Source organism: Coregonus lavaretus (genome assembly GCF_964263955.1).
Source record: "Coregonus lavaretus genome assembly, chromosome: 1".
NCBI lineage: Eukaryota > Metazoa > Chordata > Actinopteri > Salmoniformes > Salmonidae > Coregonus > Coregonus lavaretus.
Window position 1 is genome coordinate 63,027,298 of NC_139988.1, and position 22,499 is coordinate 63,049,796.

At 45.4% G+C, this 22,499-nt stretch overlaps 1 protein-coding gene across 1 annotated transcript in view; it reads left to right on the plus strand.

Moving 5' to 3' along the window:
* LOC311133639 (cadherin-23-like) overlaps positions 1–22,499 on the plus strand; it is a 601,713-nt gene that overhangs the window by 400,227 nt on the left and 178,987 nt on the right. The window contains exons 23-29 of the mRNA XM_084167165.1: positions 275–494; positions 908–1,060; positions 1,332–1,445; positions 5,767–5,915; positions 10,640–10,700; positions 11,342–11,490; positions 21,988–22,123. Of these exons, the coding sequence (XP_084023291.1) occupies positions 275–494; positions 908–1,060; positions 1,332–1,445; positions 5,767–5,915; positions 10,640–10,700; positions 11,342–11,490; positions 21,988–22,123 (982 nt within the window). The remainder of the gene's footprint in view (positions 1–274; positions 495–907; positions 1,061–1,331; positions 1,446–5,766; positions 5,916–10,639; positions 10,701–11,341; positions 11,491–21,987; positions 22,124–22,499) is intronic.

A 22,499-nucleotide genomic window follows, 5' to 3' on the forward strand; every position in this document is an offset into this window, starting at 1 on the left:
TCTCCCTCTCTGTCCCCTCTGTCTCTAATCCCCACATCTCATCTTACTCCTCCCCTCTCCCCTCTCCCCTCTCACCTTTCCTCTCCTCTCCTCTCCTTTTCTCTTGTCTCCTCTCCTCTCCTTCCCTTCTCGCATCCTTTCCTCTGTTCCTCCTCCTCTCCTCTCTCCCATCCTCCTCTCTCCCGTCCTCCTCTCTCTCTCTCTCTCTCCCTCTCTCCCTCTCTCCCTATCTCCCTCTCCTCTCTCTCAATCCCTCTCTCCTCTCCTCCCTCAGATCCAGGTGGAGGACCCTGATGAGCAGGAGAATGGTAGGGTTACCATGGGGCTACTGGTGGGCATGCCACGCCTTGACTTCTATCTCAACACCACCACGGGCGTGCTGTACTCAACGGCAACTCTGGACCGCGAGCAGATAAGCCTGTACCACCTGAGGATCGTGGCGTACGACCAAGGGCAGAACCCACGCACCTCCACCAGCACCCTTACCATCACAGGTATGCAAGCATCAGGGCATGTATTCACAAAGTGTCTCAGAGTAGGTGTGCTGATCTAGGATCAGTTTTGCCTTTCAGATCATAATGACTAAGACAGGGGGGACCTGATCCTAAATCACCACTCCTACTTTGAGACGCTTTGTGAATACAGGTCATGGCTGGTCCAACATACAAACTTTACACCATATAAAGACTGATTCAAGACAGTAATTTGCTAAGTATAATAGCACTACCTGCTGGTCAGAAGCAGATATTTTAGAAGCGCTGAGAGATTAATGACAATCTGTTAAATGTGTTGCTTGTCTTGTCTGCCTATTGAGCATGATGAAAGTTATTTTAAGAGACAATGTGTCTCTCTTTGTCTCTCTTTGTCTGTATGTCTGCTTGCCTGCCTGTCTCTCTGTGTCCCTCAGTCCTAGATGCCAACGACGAGACCCCCACCTTCTTCCCCAAGATATACAACGTGTCCCTGCAGGAGAGCGTCCCCAGGGACCATGTGGTTGCTCGCCTCAACTGCTCTGACAACGACGCCGGCCTCAACGCCGAGCTCAGCTACTTCATCACAGGTCAGAGGTCAAACTAAGGCTATGGCAGCCTGTGTGTGTCTGTGTGTTTGTGAGCGTGTGTGTGTGTGTGTGTGGTTGGGAAAGACGTGTGTTTGTCTAGAGTGGTTGGGCAAGATGTAGAGTTGTATTATGTGAATGTGCTACTACTTGTTTATGTGTGTACACTAGTGTATGTGTGTGTGTGTATGCATACTTGCGTTCATTCGTGTGTATAAGTGAATAGCCGAGATATACATGTAATATTCCACCATCTGTGTGTTGTCTTCTGCAGGTGGTAACCAGGATGGTAAATTCAGTGTTGGCTTCAGAGATGGTGTGGTCCGGACTGTGGTTGGCCTGGACAGAGAGACACAGGCTACATACTCACTGGTCATAGAGGCTATTGGTAAGTCCTAGCCCTATCAGAGTAATTTTCATCTTTCTTTTTACTCTGTGTATCCAATTTGGGCTTGTTTTAATGTACATGTTTTCTACGATTTCAAATATCAAATTGGTTCAAAGCTACAACCCTTTTGTACATCTGTGAGATTGAGGAGCGAGAAGTGATGGATGCAAGTCTTGTTGCGCAACGGTCTCTGTTCCTTTTCATCATCTTACCAAAGAGAGACCAAGAAGGCCTGTGTCGTGACATGACTTACTTTAATGTATGACTGTTATTTATCGACTCACCTACACTACCGTTCAAAAGTTTGGGGTCACTTAAAAATGTCCTTGTTTTCAAAATAACATGAAATTGTCCATTAAAATAACATCAAATTGATCAGAAATACATTCTAGACATTGTTAATGTTGTAAATGGCTATTGTAGCTGGAAACGGCAGATTTTTAATGGAATATCTACATAGGCGTACAGAGGCCCATTATCAGCAACTATCAGTCCTGTGTTCCAATGGCACGTTGTGTTTGCTAATCCAAGTTTATCATTTGAAAAGGCTAATTGGTCATTAGAAAACCCTTTTGCAATTATGTTAGCACAGCTGAAAACTGTTGTGCTGATTAAAGAAGCAATAAAACTGGCCTTCTTGAGACTAGTTGAGTATCTGGAGCATCAGCAATTGTGGGTTCGATTACAGGCTCAAAATGTCCAGAAACAAATAACTTTCTTCTGAAACTCGTCAGTCTATTCTTGTTCTGAGAAATGAAGCTATTCCATGCAAGAAATTGCCAAGAAACTGAAGATCTCGTACAACACTGTGTACTACTCCCTTCACAGAACAGCGCAAACTGTCTCTAACCAGAATAGAAAGAGGAGTGGGAGGCCCCGGTGCACAACTGAGCAAGAGGACAAATACATTAGAGTGTCGAGTTTGAGAAACAGACGCCTCACAGGTCCTCAACTGGCAGCTTCATTAAATAGTACCCACAAAACACCAGTCTCAACGTCAACAGTGAAGAGGCGACTCCGGGGTGCTGACCTTCTAGGCAGAGTTGTAAAGAAAAAGCCATATCTCAGACTGCCCATCTTAATCTTTTCTTTTAATTGGCCAGTCTGAACGGTAGTGTAACTATGTTTAATTGTCACTCGATTAAATGGATAATGTAACAATTAACTCATTAGGAATTTGGGGCACCACGGAATAAGTTGTTTAACGAGTTACCATCTCCGAATTAAACTCTTAGAAGATATATATGTTATATATCGATAACAGTCACTTATCAAATATTTGCCTCTCATCAGTCTCATTCTTAACATCGCATAATCCTTGAACCTGCAAGAACCCTAACCTTATTGATGAATCAGCAATACACACATTTTCTTAATTATTTATTTACTAACTAACTAAATAATAACACAATACAAACACACACATAGGTTATTGATTACTAAAGTAATACAATGAAAACAGGTCCCTAGTGGACTGGACTAACATTAGCGTGAATGTTTGGGTAGAAGGAGGGTCAGAGTGGAAGGGAGAAAGAGATTCAAACTATCGTGGTTACTTTGGAAACTACGCTCATTCGGATTAGAAATGCAACATGTATTTACGTGTAGCTGTCCTCGATAGTAGTTGAGTTGATGATGTAGGACTCTGGTTTGCCCACCAGAGATCCCAATGTCCTTGGTAGAGCTTCTGGTCGTAGTGGTGATTAGAATGGATACTTCAGATGTACCAGCGGTTGTCTGAGAGGGATTATTCTTCCCACCTCGTGTCTTTAGTGAAAGTTCTCTCGACGACTATACATGCCAACTGCAGACTGAAATGATAAGGTCTAGTGCATTGTCTTCTTCTTCACCTCGTGTAGAGGTTGAGAGTTTCAGAGTTTCTCCATTTCAAACGTGTGGACTAACGTCTCACGTTTTCTGGTCTTTTTGGTCTAACCATTTTGTAACTTGCAGCTTCAGCTTCATGCTTCTTGGTCTTGTAGAAATTCAAACATTTTAAGCCGTGGGCTTCCTGGTCTGGTAGAAATTCAACCATTTGCAATGTTTAGCTCACGCTTCACGTCTGCTGGTCTTGTAGACTGTCAACCATTTTAAGCCGTGGGCTTCCTGGTCTGAGTTGAATTCAACCATTTGCAACGTTTAGCTCACGCTTCACGTCTGCTGGTCTAAGGTGAATTTTGTCATGAGGCTTTTTATGCACTCGGGGTAAAAGGGGCATTCCATCATGTTTGTGCTCATCTGGGCGTGTCCTCTGTCCTCTGGTCCTATGTAGCTCAGTTGGTAGAGCATGGCGCTTGTAACGCCAGGGTAGTGGGTTCGATCCCCGGGACCACCCATACGTAAAAATGTATGCACACATGACTGTAAGTCGCTTTGGATAAAAGCGTCTGCTAAATGGCGTATTATTATCTAGAATGCTAAAATCACATTGTTATAGTCACAAAAGTATTATTATACTTAATCATTCGTTTTATACAACAATTAGATGCAAACCTCAAAACTGGGAAGTGTAGCCCCCCAGAGATACAGTTATGTTGTTCCACCGTCTTTAATGACATCACTACATAGTAAAGAATTTGACATGATTGTTCTTTAAGTCCCCACCAACCATTTCCCACATTCTTTTAAGTAGGAATATTGTTTCATTATCCACTTTTGGATGTTGGAGTCTTGGCGGGAAGACTTCCTTTGTTAACAAAGGGGTCCTTTCTCCCAATACTTCATGGCAAGGAAGAGAAAGTCTGCACGGTATTTACGACCGGTCATAAAACTGGCCCCCAGGAAAGGGGGTGTTCAAACCTTTGCCTAGCCGGCATGTTTGATCCTCAACCCATGAGGGCAAGTCGTGACACCTACATCCCAAATGCCACCCTATTCCCTATGTAGTGCACTACTTTTGACCAGGGCCCATAGAGCTCTGGTGAGAAGAAGGATTGAGAGAAGAAGAGGGTACTCATGTCACTACCTCAGAAGTAATTGAACATGGCTGAACTTTGAGTATCCCACTGTTATGTTCTAAAAAATGGGGTTTACAAAGACTCAGACTGTGTTAATTTTTGGTTTCTATTGTATGGTTTTAATGATTAAGGTTTAATTTATTGAAACTAAAGAAAATAAGTGATAAACAATAATACAGATATAAACAAATGAATAAAAAATGGTGTGCAGGTGTGGTTGGAAGCCCAAGGACTTATATAAAAACCACACCACAAAAAAACAATATACAATACGTAAGTACAAAAATTAAAAAGGTTTCTTAAAACAGATAACAAAACTCACTAATCATAAATGTACAAATTAACTGATCAGCATTAACAAAAAATGATAAACTATATATGTTTTGTTGAAATGTGTGTGTGCATGTGTGCATGTGTGGATGTGAGTGTGTGAGAGTTGGGCTATATGGAGGAAATTACTGAGTAGTTTGGTTCATCAGGCTGAACCTCAGTCTTCACTTGAAGTTATTGAGGGATGATGAGGTTTTGGCAATGTGAATATAAGAATTCCAGAGTATGGTACCTCTGTATCTGATAGAGAATTGACTATGTGAGGTGAGGCAGTGGGGAGGATGAAGGTTATCGCAGTGTCTTATATAGATGGATTTCAGAATTAACCTGGAAGAATCCATTGAAGGGTTTAGGTAAACTGTCTGGGAGGTATGAGTATTTGTAGATGAAAATGCATAATTGGCATACATTGATGTCGTAAATAGACAAGATATTGACTCTTAAACAAAGGTGCAGATGGAGCCAGGTAATTAGAGGAGGTGGCTAGCCTTGCAAATGTATTTTGTATGATGAGTAATTTGTGTAGGTAGGAGGCATATGTACTGGCCCAGTCAATTTTACAGTAAATGAGAGATGGGTCAATTAAGCTATAGTAAAGAGTTAGGAAGCAAGCCTGATGAACCAAACCACTAATCTTTCTGATGATACCAACAGATTTCATCACTTTGCTGCAGACAAATTGAATATTATCTTTCCAGGATAACTTTTCATCAATTAGAACTCCAAGGAATCTAGTGGATGTTACTTGTTCCATTTCATTCGCACCAATTGATTGGATTATACAGTTGGTTTTACTCTCAAAGATTTCAAAGATCTTGACTTACTTAAAGGAAAATTATACTCAAAAACTATATTTTGGTATTTGTTTCATTAGTCCACTGTTGATACAGTCCCAAAGTGTTTTGCATGTCAGTAATCAAGTTTTATAGAACTTTCAAAATACAGAAAGTGTCACAGTATGATGTGTTTCTTTTATTTTTATTCATCCAATGAATGCACTGATTGTAAATCCCTAAATGACTCAAATCCCTCAGACAATGGTCCAGCAGGCAGCAGGAGGACAGGCACAGCCACAGTGTTTGTAGAAGTACTGGACGTGAACGACAACAGACCCATCTTCCTCCAGAACAGCTATGAGACCAGCATACTGGAGAATGTCCCCATAGGATACAGCATCCTGCAGGTACACAGGCAGGCTGACACGCGCGGGGCACGTATGTACACACAATCATACACATGAATGTAGGTATGCACGCACGCATACACACTCATGCATGCACACACACAGACATGTGCACACATAGACATACATATACACACAAACATACACATGGATATACAGTTGAAGTCGGAAGTTTACATACACTTAGGTTGGAGTCATTAATACTCGTTTTTCAACCACTCCACAAATGTATTGTTAACAAACTATAGTTTTGGCAAGTCGGTTAGGACATCTACTTTGTGCATGACACAAATAATTTTTCCAACAATTGTTTACAGACAGATTATTTCACTTATAATTATGTATCACAATTCCAGTGGGTCAGAAGTTTACATACACTAAGTTGACTGTGCCTTTAAACAGCTTGGAAAATTCCAGAAAATGATGTCATGGTTTAGAAGCTTCTGATAGGCTAATTGACATCATTTGAGTCAATTGGAGGTGTACCTGTGGATGTATTTCAAGGCCTTCCTTCAAACTCAGTGCCTCTTTGCTTAACATCATGGGAAAATCAAAATAAATCAGCCAAGACCTCAGAAAAATAATTGTAGACCTCCACAAGTCTGGTTCATCCTTGGGAGCAATTTCCAAACGCCTGAAGGTACCACGTTCATCTGTACAAACAATAGTACGCAAGTATAAACACCATGGGACCAAGGCTACCCGAAACGTTTGTGTCAGTGTTGATGTGGATGCGGTTGAGGAGTCAGACACAGGACGCATAGGCTGAGTCAAACAAGACTTTACTAACTGTAGAAAACAATACAAAATAAAGGACCTCAAAACAAGGAGGCGAGCGACAACGCAACACAGTGCGTCACAATAAACAAAGTCCAGAGTACTGCACAGGTGACACCAACGGACAGGCGGAAAATAACACACAAACTAACGAAAACAACACAGGAAACTTATAGGGCACATAATCAGACCCAAACGGACACAGGTGTAACAGACAGACCCAACCAAACGAACATCGAAACATTCAACGGTGGCAGCTAGTACTCCGGGGACGACGAACGCCGAAGCCTGCCCGAGCAAGGAGGAGGAGCAGTCTCGGCAGAATTCGTGACAGTTTGACCCAAGTTAAACAATTTAAAGGCAATGCTACCAAATACTAATTGAGTGTATGTAAACTTCTGACCCACTGGGAATGTGATGAAAGAAATAAAGCTGAAAGAAATCATTCTCTCTACTATTATTCTGACATTTCACATTCTTAAAATAAAGTGGTGGTCCTAACTGACATAAGACAGGGATTTTTTACTAGGTTTAAAAGTCAGGAATTGTGAAAGACTGAGTTTAAATGTATTTGGCTAAGGTGTATATAAACTTCTGACTTCAACTGTACCTACACACACACACACACACACACACACACACACACACACAATATAAACTTGAGAAAAGCTTTTTATTTTCTAAAACAAACTACATTTTAATACAATAAAAGAATAACACAAACTGTTCTACACTCTTAGAAAAAAAGGTGCTATCTAGAACCTAAACAGGTTCTTCGGCTGTCCCCATAGGATAACCCTTTGAATAACCCTTTTTGGTTCATGGTAGAACCCTTTTGGTTCCATGCAAAACCCTCTTGGGTTCCAAGTAGAACCCTCTGTGAAAAGGGTTCTACCTGGAACCCAAAAAGGTTCTACCTGGAACCAAAAAGGGTTCTACCTGGAACCAAAAAGGATTATCCTATGGGGACAACCGAATAACCCTTTTGGAACTGTTTTTTTATAAGAATGTAGCTAATAATACAACAATCAAAATGTACGAAACAATTCACATCATCCACAGAGGCTGGTATCCCTTTTGGAAGAACCTTGGGCTTGCACATGCTTCTCTTGTCAATAACAACATCGTCCAAATAACCACATGGACTGGTGGAGTAAAGGTTATCTTGAAGTTAGGGTTTGGTCAGAAGTTAGTGTTATTGTTTATATAGCAGTACATCCATGAACATGCAGGACTGGGGTCAAGTCTGAGTGTTGTGGTCAAGTTACAGTCAAAGCGGTCATCTCCATGACCGGGCCTGCGTTCATCTCACGATCAGAGCGTGGTCATATCTCTGTAACATAGTCAAACAGGCAGGGCATGGTAAGGTGGGGCGTTGGTGAGCTGCTGTGGTCAGGTTGCGGTCTGGTTGGGGAGCAGTGGGTGCTGCAGTTGGACCTGCGCTGGGGCGGTCGTCTGAATGAGGAGGTGAATGACCGCCGTACAGAGCCCAGTCTCTTCCACAGCTTGAGCTGGGGCTCCGATGACAGAGAAGGCCCGCAGACCAGGGACTCGCCTGAACTACAGCCCCCATCTGAGTCCTCCTCTGTCTGGGTTGACGACCCACGACACACGGCCAGGAAGATAGCACAGGCAGCCAGGAGCAGGGACAGGCCTAGCACCACCATGATGGTCAGCAATGGGTCGTGAGGCTCTGATGGCAGGGGGGAGGAAGAGAGGGAGGTGGGCAGGCTGGATAGGTTGAAAGGTAATGGTGATTCTGTGAAAGAAGGGGTGGAGGAGATGTTGACCGCTAGATCACTGGTGGTGTTCATGGTCGCCAAGTTCTGGAATGGAGAGAAGTCATGAGAAGGAGGTTAGATGAGAAGTGTGTGGACATCTGTGTGTGTTGGGGCGGTCTGCTTGTGAGTGTGTGTGTGCGGGCACGTGTGTGTGCACCAGTCTCTTTCAGAGTGCCACAGCAGCTCTCTTGATATGGGAAGTCTTGCCTTATTATCCAAGCTAAACCAAGCTGACTTAGGCCTTTTTAGGAGGGGTTATTACCATCATACCCTGAAGGAGTTGCAACACACACACACACACACACACACAAATGTCATAGTCTTTAATTCGGTAGAGACAAAGCATGCCTTGTCAGTTTAGGGGGAAACACATTGGGACGTGAAATTAGTTTTAAGACCAAATGCCAGCGAAGCTGTGTGGAAAGGCCACTGGAGCAGCCATCATCTCGTTAGTCACCGCCACCCAACACACACTCGCTCACACACACACACACTCTCAGACGCAAGATATTGAATCCAAACTCTCTTACAGTATACACCCACCCACAAACAAACCACAAACTCTAGAGAGTTCAGACATCTTCCACTGTCCAACATCCACTCACTCTCTCATATTGACTGTGACTCCATACTTAGATGCATGCACTCATACTGACCCAAACACACATTCACCCATGTGGGCATAACACATATAAGCACATGTCAGCAAACACACATACATGTTATATGCACACACACACACACACACACACACACAAACACACACACACACACTCTTTACCTTTTTCAGTCACATCCAGTATTTGTGAGTCAAACTTTTTCCTGCTTCCACGTTATTTTTCTTCCTCACACTGCCTTTTTAAGAAAGTGTTAGGGAATGCAGAGAGAAGAAAGAGGGGACAGAGAGGACAAGGGGGTAACAGGACAGTGATCAAAACATAGTATCTTTGTTTTCCACTGGTAGAGCCTAAAACAATGGTCAATTTCCAACACTTTCTAAGAGCTTAGAAATGTATCTCCCAACACTAACACTGCAAATGCTTAAATTCACAACATCTGGTCTTAGTAACACGAACTGGGAATCTCTGCACCCCTTTTATAGCCAAAGTGGTGCAGTCCACTGTGTAATACCCTATTCATCAATCTGACCCCCCACTCTCTTTTCTCCCATCTCACCCCTCCCCTCTCCTCCTCTTTCTCTTCTCCTCTCTTTATAAAGCTAATGAAACTGAAACAGGGCCCCTCTTTTCACGCAGGGAGCAAGAGAGAGAGAGGAAGGGAGGGTGTGTGTGTGTGTGTGTGTGTGTGTGTGTGTTTGAACACGTTTCTGTCTGTCTGTCTGTGGGTGTGGGTGTGGGTGTGCATGCATGCTTGTGCACGCATCTGTCTAGGAATATCCACAGGTCCTACAAGCAGAGTATGATCAGGGCCTGCTCAGTCTCATCTTGCTTCAACATCTCTGTGCCTTTTTTAGTTCAGAAGTCATGGTTGGATTCAGTATATTATACTCAGTATAATGTCATGGCCCATTCTGTAGCAGCTCAGCATGCCTCACTAGTTATCTGTGTGGAGCCATGCTGTCTCTGATGTGTTTTTGTCTTTGGCTGCTCTGGCTCCATGCCTGCCTGTCAGAGAGAGAGAGAGAGGGAGAGTGAACAAGAGAGAAAGGAGGTAGACTGGTAGAGGGAGAGAGAGATGGGGTGTAGAGAGGGGGTGAGAGAAAGAGACAAAGAGAGAGAGATGGGAAAGAAGAGAGTGAGTTAGGGAGATTGAGAGTGAGGGAGAGAGAAGTGAAAGAGAGAGAGGGGAAGGGATAAAGACAGAGAGAGAGAAATCTCCATTGTGGAATCGTTGCCAGGGCCATGATGCAGTTGTTGTGGCAACCATGGGACAAAACAGAATTTGGAGGGGGTGGGGGGGTCACTAGCATGTTAGTACGTGTGTGTGTATGTCTATATGAAGGTCAGCGTCTGTGTGTGTGTTTGTGTGCATGCCTGTGTTCGCACATGTGTGTGTGTGTACATGTGTGTAAATGTTTATCTACTGTATCTATGTAGGCCTATTGGTGTGTGGTTTCAAGTCACTGTGGTTGTAAATTAGTATAATGGCTGCATATGCCTTTGCTATTAACATGTGTTAAGTTTTGTTGTGTGTTTTTGTGTGCAGGTGCAAGCCACAGATTCAGACCAGGGGGAGAACGGTAGGGTTCTGTACAGGATCCTCTCTGGTGAGTACAACTTCTTCCATCCTCTTCCGAGTCGCCAGGTGGTGATACTTTTCACACCTACTCACAGGCCTCACCGCACACAAACAACTAAACACAAAAGACTGTCAACAACAACACTGCATGCTAATCATATCCTGCATGCATAATCATAACCTTATTTGAAGTCATACGGTATTAGCCATTTAACTGCTCAATGATACATTTGAAAGATGCAGTGTCAAGTGGGTATCACTTGATCTGGATAGATTCCGATTACAATGTTAGTGATATTGTAGTATAAATATTTGAATGTACTGTATATCAATACCCTCATGGCCATCCTGCATGGAATCACTCTTAACCCCCAGCTAACCTCTCTCTTTCCATTTCTCCCTGTCTTGCACCCCTCCCCCTCTCTCCCTCTCTTTCGCTCTCCTCCTCTCCCGCCCCCTCTCCCCCGCACCCCAACTCTCTCTCTCTCTCTCTCTCTCTCTCTCTCTCTCTCTCTCTCTCTCTCTCTCTCTCTCTCTCTCTCTCTCTCTCTCTCTCTCTCTCTCTCTCTCTCTCTCTCTCTCTCTCTCTCTCTCTCTCTCTCTCTCTCTCTCTCTCTGTCTCTATCTGTGTGTGTCTCCCTATATCTCTCTCTCTGTCTGCATGTGTAGGCAACAGTAAGGGTCTGTTCAGGATTAATGAGCTCTCGGGGCTTGTGATGCGGGGCCAGAGGGCTCTGGACAGAGAGAGCAGCAGCTCCCATGTGCTGGAGGTGGAGGCCTACAACAGTGACCAGGGCAGGATGAGGAGCTCTGTACGGGTAAGGAGAGTAGGAGGGGTGAGGAAGGAGGAGAGGGAGAGGGGGGACAGGGAAGGAGGAGAGACAGGGGAGGGAGAGGGGACAGGGCTGGAGGTGGAGGCCGACAACAGTGACCAGGGCAGGATAATGAGCTCTGTGCGAGTGAGGAGGGGACAGGGGAGGGTAATGGGAGGGGGACAAAGCTGGAGGAGGAGTCCTGGGTCCACCAATTCGGTGCCTTTTGAGAAGTGTAACTTGGTAAAACAAACTTTAATTTAAGCAAATTTTAACATTCTGTTATAAAGTCACTTGTTGCCAAAAATATTTTCACATGACCCTCTCCTTGTACTGTAAAATAAATCGAACACCCTCCCCCCTCATAGAATTAACTCAAAATAATGTTTACGACCACAAATAACAATAACTGTAGCGACCCTTTGTTTATAAACGTGGATATCGACTTTGCCACTTCAGCATGCTTTTGTGGCACATTCGATGCCACGCAGGGCTATGGGCCAGAAGGTTGAGGGTTCGCTGACCACCACAGACGAGCTCACTCTCCCTGCCTGTTTTATTACTTCATGATCAGAGCTGGCTGGAGACAATGATCAGCTAGAGGGAAATCAGATTTTCAACATTTTGATGCCATATTTATAATTATATAAAATACTGGAAATGCAACAAATGTTCCACCAATAGGTTTCTGTGCCAATGCACCACACAACCAATAAACAAAGCATACCTACTTCGGGCACTTCAATATCATGGTTTGCGTTTTCAACACCACAATAAATAGACTATGTCAATCTCTGCAAACAGAAAATACATCCCTCCCTACCTTATAGGCTTACCCAGTATCGAAGGCTTGGCTTGACAATCTCCGAATGTCATTCAACTTTTTGGTGTTTTGTAACAGAAGTCTCTTTCCATTCATCAATTGGCCGCTGCACAGTTTGGATTGATTGATTGATTTTATTTGTCAGTTAAGAAAATACATTTTTTAAAAGTGATTGCACAATAAAGATAGGGACTTATTTCCATTGTGGTCCCTATTTTGTTTACATAAATATATATACAATTACATAGATACAGACACATTACAGAGATAGAGATGAAAAAATGCTCAACCTCCAGATGAGTATGAGGGAAGAGTTTAAGTACAATTATTTTGAACTTGTTTGGCTGGTAGCTTATTCTTTAGATGTTTGAGGCTGCTGATGAACCATGATGTTCAGGCATAATCAAAGTAACACTGGACTAGCGCACTTGCCAGAGTCATTAGTGTGTCTAAAGCTAGGTTTACATACAATTGGTGACAGATTTTAATGTGAATATTCAAAGATCTTAATAAGAACAATATGCCATTTCAGAGTTTCCTTTAGGAACATTTGGCACCAGACAACATGACAGGGAAGATGTTAATTTACCTGAAATTTGAGACATTCAATGGATATCCATATGCATTCAGATCCAACTTGGCGCAGCCAGCGCCATCAGTAAATGGGGATGTTGGCCAAGTGAGCCACATTTACGTGTCCTTAAAAACAGCCTATAACAAATTACAAAAACACTATTCCTTGTGTTTCGATGTGTAGCATATGCAAACCTTTATAGCCTATTTTATTGTGTTTTTTTAGGCTACTTTCCTAAAACAATAATTGTCCACCTCACGGTTCAGATGTCAGAGATTTGACCACTAAATGTATCAGCACACTGCATGCAAAGGCTTAGGTGTCCACTGTATGATTATTATATTCATATTTGTATGTTATATGTTATAACATTGATTTGCATTTTAATGAGGGAAATAAGTATTTGACCCCCTCTCAATCAGAAAGATTTCTGGCTCCCAGGTGTCTTTTATACAGGTAACGAGCTGAGATTAGGAGCACACTCTTAAAGGGAGTGCTCCTAAACTCAGTTTGTTACCTGTTTAAAAGACACCTGTCCACAGAAGCAATCAATCAATCAGATTCCAAACTCTCCACCATGGCCAAGACTCTCCAAGGATGTCAGGGACAAGATTGTAGACCTACACAAGGCTGGAATGGGCTACAAGACCATCGCCAAGCAGCTTGGTGAGAAGGTGACAACAGTTGGTGTGATTATTCGCAAATGGAAGAAACACAAAATAACTGTCAATCTCCCTCGGCCTGGGGCTCCATGCAAGATCTCACCTCGTGGAGTTGCAATGATCATGAGAACGGTGAGGAATCAGCCCAGAACTAAACGAGAGGATCTTGTCAAGGATCTCAAGGCAGCTGGGACCATAGTCACCAAGAAAACAATTGGTAACACACTACGCCGTGAAGGACTGAAATCCTGCAGCGCCCGCAAGGTCCCCATGCTCAAGAAAGCACATATACAGGGCCGTCTGAAGTTTGCCAATGAACATCTGAATGATTCAGAGGAGAACTGGGTGAAAGTGTTGTGGTCAGATGAGACCAAAATTGAGCTCTTTGGCATCAACTCAACTCGCCGTGTTTGGAGGAGGAGGAATGCTGCCTATGACCCCAAGAACACCATCCCCACCGTCAAACATGGAGGTGGAAACATTATGCTTTGGGGGTGTTCTTCTGCTAAGGGGACAGGACAACTTCACCGCATCAAAGGGACGATGGACGGGGCCATGTACCGTCAAATCTTGGGTGAGAACCTCCTTCCCTCAGCCAGGGCATTGAAAATGGGTCGTGGATGGGTATTCCAGCATGACAATGACCCAAAACACACGGCCAAGGCAACAAAGGAGTAGCTCAAGAAGAAGCACATTAAGGTCCTGGAGTGGCCTAGCCAGTCTCCAGACCTTAATCCCATAGAAAATCTGTGGAGGGAGCTGAAGGTTCGAGTTGCCAAACATCAGCCTCGAAACCTTAATGACTTGGAGAAGATCTGCAGAGGAGTGGGACAAAATCCCTCCTGAGATGTGTGCAAACCTGGTGGCCAACTACAAGAAACGTCTGACCTCTGTGATTGCCAACAAGGGTTTTGCCACGAAGTACTAACTCATGTTTTGCAGAGGGGTCAAATACTTATTTCCCTCATTAAAATGCAAATCAATTTATAACATATTTGACATGCGTTTTTCTGGATTTTGTTGTTGTTATTCTGTCTCTCACTGTTCAAGTAAACCTACCATTAAAATTATAGACTGATCATGTCTTTGTCAGTGGGCAAACATACAAAATTAGCAGGGGATCAAATACTTTTTTCCCTCACTGTAAGTCATGTTTTGCAGAGGGGTCAAATACTTATTTCCCTAATTGAAATGCAAATCAATTTATAACATTTTTGACATGCGTTTTTCTGGATTTTTTTGTTGTTATTCTGTCTCTCTGTCACGGTTTCGGCCGAGGCTGCTCCTCCTCCTTGTTCGGGCAGGCTTCGGCGGTCGTCGTCTCCGGAGTACTAGCTGCCACCATTCAATGTTTCATGTTCGTTTGGTTTTGTCTGTTTGTAACACCTGTCCCTTGTTAGTGTTTGATTGTGTTCCCTATTTAGTTTCGTTATTTTGGGTCAGGTGTTATGTGTGATTGTTTTTGTCAGCTGTTCGTGTTCTTGGTATTTTGACTCTCTTCCTGTGTATTTCGAGAGTCCGCACTGCGTGCGCTTTTTCCTTGTTTTACGCATTGTGTTGTGTGCGTATTTGTCGTTCTCGCCTCCCGGTTGGGTTGGCTATTTTCTCCTGTTTGGAGTTGTTTTGCACCACTAAAGACTGTTGACGTACTCTTGTGTGCCTGCGCTTGATTCCCTACACCACATCCACACTCAGCGTTCGTGACAGAATCACACATCACCCATGGAATCAGCAGGAGCGACCGCGCCAACAGCAAGAATGGAGGAGAATGGACGCCGCTACCACTACCTATGCGGAGTTCTCCCGCCGCTTCCGTGCTGTGTTTGACCATCCACCGGAAGGGAAGGCGGCGGGGGAGCGTCTGTTCTACCTCCGACAGGGGATGAGGAGCGCCCAGGACTTTGCTTTGGAATTCCGGACTCTAGCGGCCGATGCAGGGTGGAATGAGCGAGCCCTTATAGACCACTTCCGTTGCAGCCTCCGGGAGGACGTCCAGAGAGAGTTGGCGTGCAGGGACACCTCGTTGACGTTTGACCAACTTGTCGACATGGCCATTCGGCTGGATACCCTGCTCGCCACCCGTGGACGTCCCGGGTGGGGTTCGCCCATTTCACCCTCCAGCACCTCCGAGCCGAGCCCTATGGAGCTCGGGGGTGCTGGCGCTAGAGAACGGAGGAGTAGGAACCCGAGGGGGGCCGTTCCCTGCACTAACTGTGGCCGTGGAGGGCACACCGCGGCTAGGTGTTGGGGAGGGTCCCCCGGTGGAGGAGAAGGCAGGTCACGCATTGGGGGGTCCCCCCAGGTGAGTAGGCGCCCTACTTACCCAGAGCTTTCTGTCGTTCACCTAACCTTGCCTGTTTGTTTTCCACAGGTTGCACCTCGTTCCCAGCATAAGGCGCTGGTAGATTCAGGCGCAGCTGGGAATTTTGTAGATCGCCAGTTCTGTGTAGAGTTAGGGATTCCCCTCCTTCCCGTTGATAAGCCTTTCCCTGTTCATGCCCTAGATAGCCGTCCGTTAGGGTCTGGGTTGATTAGGGAGGTCACGGCACCCCTTAAGATGATGGCGCAGGAGGGTCATGAGGAGACGATTCAGCTCTATCTGATTGACTCTCCTGCGTATCCGGTAGTGCTGGGCCTTCCCTGGTTGATGACCCATGACCCTACTATTTTGTGGCGAGAGAAAGCTCTTAAAGGGTGGTCTGCCCAGTGTGAGGGGCGGTGTCTGGGTGTTTCCATAGGGGCGACCTCGGTGGAAAGTCCGAATCTAATGCCAGCACTGCATATTCCCCCCGAGTATGAGGATTTAAAAGTGGTGTTTAGTAAAACTAGGGCGGCGCAGCTGCCGCCTCATAGACAGGGGGATTGTGCGATAGATCTCCAGTCAGGAGCAGCTCTCCCGCGGAGCCATGTGTATCCCTTGTCTCAAGAGGAGAGGAAGGCAATGGAGACGTACATCGCTGAGTCTCTGAGACAGGGATACATACGGGCCTCCACTTCACCCGCTTCCTCAAGTTTCTTTTTTGTGAAGAAAAAGGATGGAGGTCTGCGCCCGTGTATTGATTACCGCGGTCTCAATCAGATTACGGTGAAGTACAGCTATCCACTTCCTCTGATTGCGACTATGACGGAGTCATTGCACGGTGCGCAGTTCTTTACAAAATTGGATCTCAGGAGCGCATATAACTTGGTGCGCATTAGAGAGGGCGATGAATGGAAGACAGCGTTTAGCACGACTTCCGGACACTACGAGTATCTAGTCATGCCATATGGGTTAATGAATGCTCCCTCAGTCTTCCAATCCTTCGTCGATGAGATTTTCCGGGACATGCAGGGACAGGGAGTAGTCGTATACATCGACGATATTCTGGTGTACAGTCCTACCCGATCAGAGCATGTAACCCTGGTGCGCCGAGTATTGAGGAGGCTGTTGGAGCATGACCTATATGTCAAGGCAGAGAAATGTCTGTTCTTCCAGAAGTCGGTCTCCTTTCTGGGTTATCAGTTGTCTGCGTCAGGGGTGAAGATGGAGGTAGACCGGGTGTCAGCTGTGCGTAATTGGCAGACCCCAACCACTGTGAAGGAGGTGCAACAGTTCTTGGGTTTTGCAAATTATTACCGGAGGTTTATCCGGGGTTTTGGACAGGTGGCAGCTCCCATAACGTCTCTGTTGAAGGGGGGTCCGGTGCGCTTGCGGTGGTCAGCTGAGGCGGACAGGGCTTTTGGGAAACTGAAGGACCTGTTTACCTCGGCGCCGGTGTTGGCGCATCCGGATCCCTCTTTACCTTTCCAGGTAGAGGTGGACGCGTCAGAGGCCGGTATAGGGGCCGTTCTTTCCCAACGTTCTGGCACACCACCTAAACTCCGTCCCTGTGCGTTTTATTCTAAAAAGCTCAGTCCGGCGGAGCGGAATTATGACGTAGGAGACAGGGAGCTGTTAGCCGTGGTACAGGCCCTAAAGGTGTGGCGGCATTGGCTTGAGGGGGCTCAACACCCTTTCCTCATTCTAACTGACCACCGTAACCTGGAATACATCCGGGCAGCTAGGAGACTGAATCCTCGCCAGGCCCGCTGGACTATGTTTCTAGCCCGGTTTGTGTTTAAAATTACTTACATCCCTGGGTCCCAGAACGGGAAGGCAGATGCTCTGTCTCGGCGGTATGACGCGGAGGAGAGGTCCGTTGAGCCCACTCCCATACTACCGGAGTCCTGTCTGGTTGCACCGGTGGTGTGGGAGGTTGATGCCGAGATCGAGCGGGCGTTACGCACCGACCCAAGTCCTCCACAGTGTCCAGTGGGTCGGACGTACGTTCCGCTCGAGGTACGCGATCGCCTCATTTATTGGGCTCATACGTCCCCCTCCTCTGGACATCCGGGTATCGGCCGGACAGTTCACTGCCTTAGCACGAAGTACTGGTGGCCAACGTTAGCTAGGGATGTGAGGATTTATGTCTCCTCCTGTTCGGTGTGTGCCCAGTGTAAGGCGCCCAGACATTTGCCCAGGGGTAAGCTACAACCCCTGCCCGTTCCACAACGACCTTGGTCCCACCTCTCGGTGGATTTTGTTACCGACCTTCCCCCCTCACAGGGGAATACTACCATCCTGGTCGTTGTGGATCGGTTCTCGAAGGCCTGTCGTCTCCTTCCCATGCCGGGTCTACCCACTGCCCTACAGACCGCTGAGGCTCTGTTTACCCATGTCTTCCGGCATTACGGGGTACCCGAGGATATAGTGTCTGATCGAGGCCCCCAGTTCACCTCCAGAGTGTGGAGAGCGTTTATGGAACGGTTGGGGGTTTCGGTAAGCCTTACCTCGGGTTACCATCCGGAGAGTAATGGGCAGGTTGAACGTGTTAACCAGGAGGTGGGTAGGTTTCTGAGGTCTTATTGCCAGGGCCGGCCGGAGGAGTGGGCGAGATACGTTCCTTGGGCCGAGATGGCACAGAACTCTCTCCGCCACTCCTCCACCCAACTAACCCCTTTCCAGTGTGTGTTAGGGTACCAGCCGGTTCTGGCACCTTGGCACGAGAGCCAGATCGAGGCCCCTGCGGTGGATGAATGGGTGCGGCGCTCGGAGGAAACATGGAACGCTGCCCACGTACATCTGCAGCGGGCCATCCGTCGGCAGAAAACGAGCGCCGATCTCCACCGCAGTGAGGGGCCTGTGTACGCACCTGGAGATCGAGTCTGGCTCTCGACCAGAAACCTGCCCCTCCGCCTGCCCTGCCGGAAGCTGGGTCGGCGGTTTGTGGGGCCATTTAAAGTCCTGAGGAGGTTGAACGAGGTGTGTTACAGGTTAGAACTGCCTATTGACTATAGGAATATTAACCCCTCGTTCCATGTGTCTCTCCTCAGGCCGGTGGTAGCTGGTCCACTCCAGGAGTATGAGATAGAGGAGACTCCTCCGCCCCCGTTGGACATCGAGGGGGCTCCGGCGTACACTGTGAGGTCCATCCTTGATTCGAGACGCCGGATGGGGGGTCTTCAATATCTCGTGGAGTGGGAGGGGTACGGCCCGGAGGAGCGGTGCTGGGTGCCAAGGAGGGACATATTGGACCAGTCCCTGCTGACCGAGTTCCATCGGGGTCATCCTACGCGCCCTGCTCCGCGTCGTCCGGGTCGTCCCCGAGCCCGGGGTCGGCGCACGGCTGGAGCCGCGCGTCAAGGGGGGGGTACTGTCACGGTTTCGGCCGAGGCTGCTCCTCCTCCTTGTTCGGGCAGGCTTCGGCGGTCGTCGTCTCTGGAGTACTAGCTGCCACCGTTCAATGTTTCATGTTCGTTTGGTTTTGTCTGTTTGTAACACCTGTCCCTTGTTAGTGTTTGATTGTGTTCCCTATTTAGTTTCGTTATTTTGGGTCAGGTGTTATGTGTGATTGTTTTTGTCAGCTGTTCGTGTTCTTGGTATTTTGACTCTCTTCCTGTGTATTTCGAGAGTCCGCACTGCGTGCGCTTTTTCCTTGTTTTACGCACTGTGTTGTGTGCGTATTTGTCGTTCTCGCCTCCCGGTTGGGTTGGCTATTTTCTCCTGTTTGGAGTTGTTTTGCACCACTAAAGACTGTTGACGTACTCTTGTGTGCCTGCGCTTGATTCCCTACACCACATCCACACTCAGCGTTCGTGACACTCTCACTGTTCAAATAAACCTACCATTAAAATTATAGACTGATCATATCTTTGTCAGTGGGCAAACGTACAAAATCAGCAGGAGATCAAATACTTTTTTCCCTCACTGTATATATATATATATATATATATATATATATATATATATATATATATATATATATATATATATACATACAGTACCAATCAAATGTTTGGACACACCTACTCATTCAAGGGTTTTTCTTTATATTTACTATTTTCTACATTGTAAAATAATAGTGAAGATAACAAAACTATGAAATAACACATATGGAATCGTAGTAAAAAAAAAAGTGTTAAACAAATCAAGATATATTTTATATTTGAGATTCTTTAAATAGCCACCCTTTGCCTTGATGACAGCTTTGCACACTGGTAAACTAGCCCTTACACAGCCTGGAGGTGTGTTGGGTCATTGTCCTGTTGAAAAGCAAATGATAGTCCCACTAAGCCCAAACCAGATGGGATGGCGTATCGCTGCAGAATACTGTGGTAGCCATGCTGGTTAAGTGTGCCTGGAATCCTAAATAAATCACAGACAGTGTCACCAGCAAAGCACCCCCACACCATAACACCTCCTCCTCCATGCTTTACGGTGGGAACTACACCTGCGGAGATCATCCGTTCTCCCACACCGCGTCTCACAAAGACATGGTGGTTGGAACCAAAAATCTCAAATTTGGACTCCAGACCAAAGGACAAATTTCCACCGGTCTAATGTCCATTGCTCGTGTTTCTTGGCCCAAGCAGGTCTATTCTTCTTATTGGTGTCCTTTAGTAGTGCTTTCTTTGTAGCAATTCAACCATGAAGGCCTGATTCACACAGTCCCCTCTGAACAGTTGATGTTGAGATGTGTCTGTGACCTGAACTCTGAAGCATTTATTTGGGCTGCAATTTCTGAGGCTGGTAATTCTAATGAACTCTGAGGCTGGTAACTCTGGGTCTTCCATTCCTGTTGCGGTCCTCATGAGAGCCAGTTTCATCGTAGCGCTTGATGGTTTTGCGACTGCACTTTAAGAAACTTTCAAAGTTCTTGAAATGTTCCGTATTGACTGACCTTCATATCTTAAAGTAATAATGGACTGTCGTTTCTCTTCGCTTATTTGAGATGTTCTTGCCATAATATGGACTTGGTCTTTTACCAAATAGGGCTATCTTCTGTATACCACCCCTACCTTGTCACAACACAACTGATTGGCTCAAACGCATTAAGAAGGAAATCAATTTCACAAATTAACTTTTAAGAAGGCACACCTGTTAATTGAAATGCATTCCAGGTGACTACCTCATGAAGCTGGTTGAGAGAATGCCAAGAGTGTGCAAAGCTGTCATCAAGGCAAAGGGTGGCTGTTTGAAGAATCTGAAATATAAAATATATTTTGATTTGTTTAAAACTTATTTGGTTACTACATGATTCCACATGTGTTATTACATAGTTTTGATGTCTTCACTATTATTCTACAATGTAGAAAATAGTACAATTAAAGAAAAACCCTTGAATGAGTAGGTGTGTCCAAACTTTTCTTATATCTCTCAGGTATAGGATAGATACTTCAAAACAAACTTCCTTTTGATACATTTTTGGACTATCTGTTTTGCCATGTACAGTATGAATATGTTATTAAATGCATTTCTATGGGCTAATAGCTGTAAAGCCGAATTGTATGTTTCATCAAATCATTTTTGTATATACTGTATATATTTTATACTTACAGGGGTCCTACAATTAAAAATCAAATACTGTAGCTAAATGGTCCTTGGTATGACCATCTTAAAACAATTCCATATGTTAGCTTAGTATAAACCCAGCCCCCGATCCTAGGGGGTTTTAAGGGTGCTTTATTTAATATAACAGGCTTTTCAAATTCAATATTGGTGCACAATTTCTACTTAAAATATCAAAAAAAGGCACTCATTTTGTGTAACGACAATAGTGACCAAGGCAGGATAAGGAGCTCTGTACGAGTGAGGCGGGGAGAGGGGGGATTGTGTCTAAATATAGTGGATAGGGAAAGAAGGGAGGGGAGAGGGAACATGGCGGAACATAGAAGAGGAGACTGTTGGGGTCATACATATGGCAGGAAAAAGGAGAGGATATTAGGCAGGATTTAGAAAAGAGCTTAGAGGAGATGGTGGTGTATTGGGAGAGAAGAGGGTGTGGGACAGGACATACTAGAGTATACTGTTAGAGTAGAGTATGGTGCAAAAGGGTAAGGGCTGCAGTGGAGGACACCTGTGAGCATCTTGTGAGCAGTTGTCCAGCTACTTCTCTGACTCCAAGGGTCTCTGTCTTCCACTACAGGTGATAGTGTATGTGGAGGATGCCAACGACGAGGCACCAGTATTCACCCAGCAGCAGTACAACCGCCTGGGTCTGAGGGAGACCGCTGGCATTGGCACCTCTGTCATCGTTGTCCGAGCTACAGACCCTGACACCGGTGAGTGTTGTAGTGTAACATGATGTACTACAGTACCCATAACCCTCTGTACAAGCTGGTTTTATTGATAATATATACATTATAATGTACACTAGTACTGTATGTATTGATAAGGAAACGGGACAACATTATGTTAGCTTTATTTCCTAAAATAAAACAGAAAATTCTGTACAGAGCATTATGGGTACTGTAGTACATGTGACAGGTGTTTCCCTCAATAAGCCAATGAAGTGGGGGTGTTAGAGGGCTCCATAGTTATTGGTGATATATGACTCGCATACAGCTTTTATACTAAGTTGTATTGTTCTGTCTGCCCCCGGTAATGAAACTGGCAATGAGTGCCATTAATCTGAGAGGCATTTGACAATCCACTTCT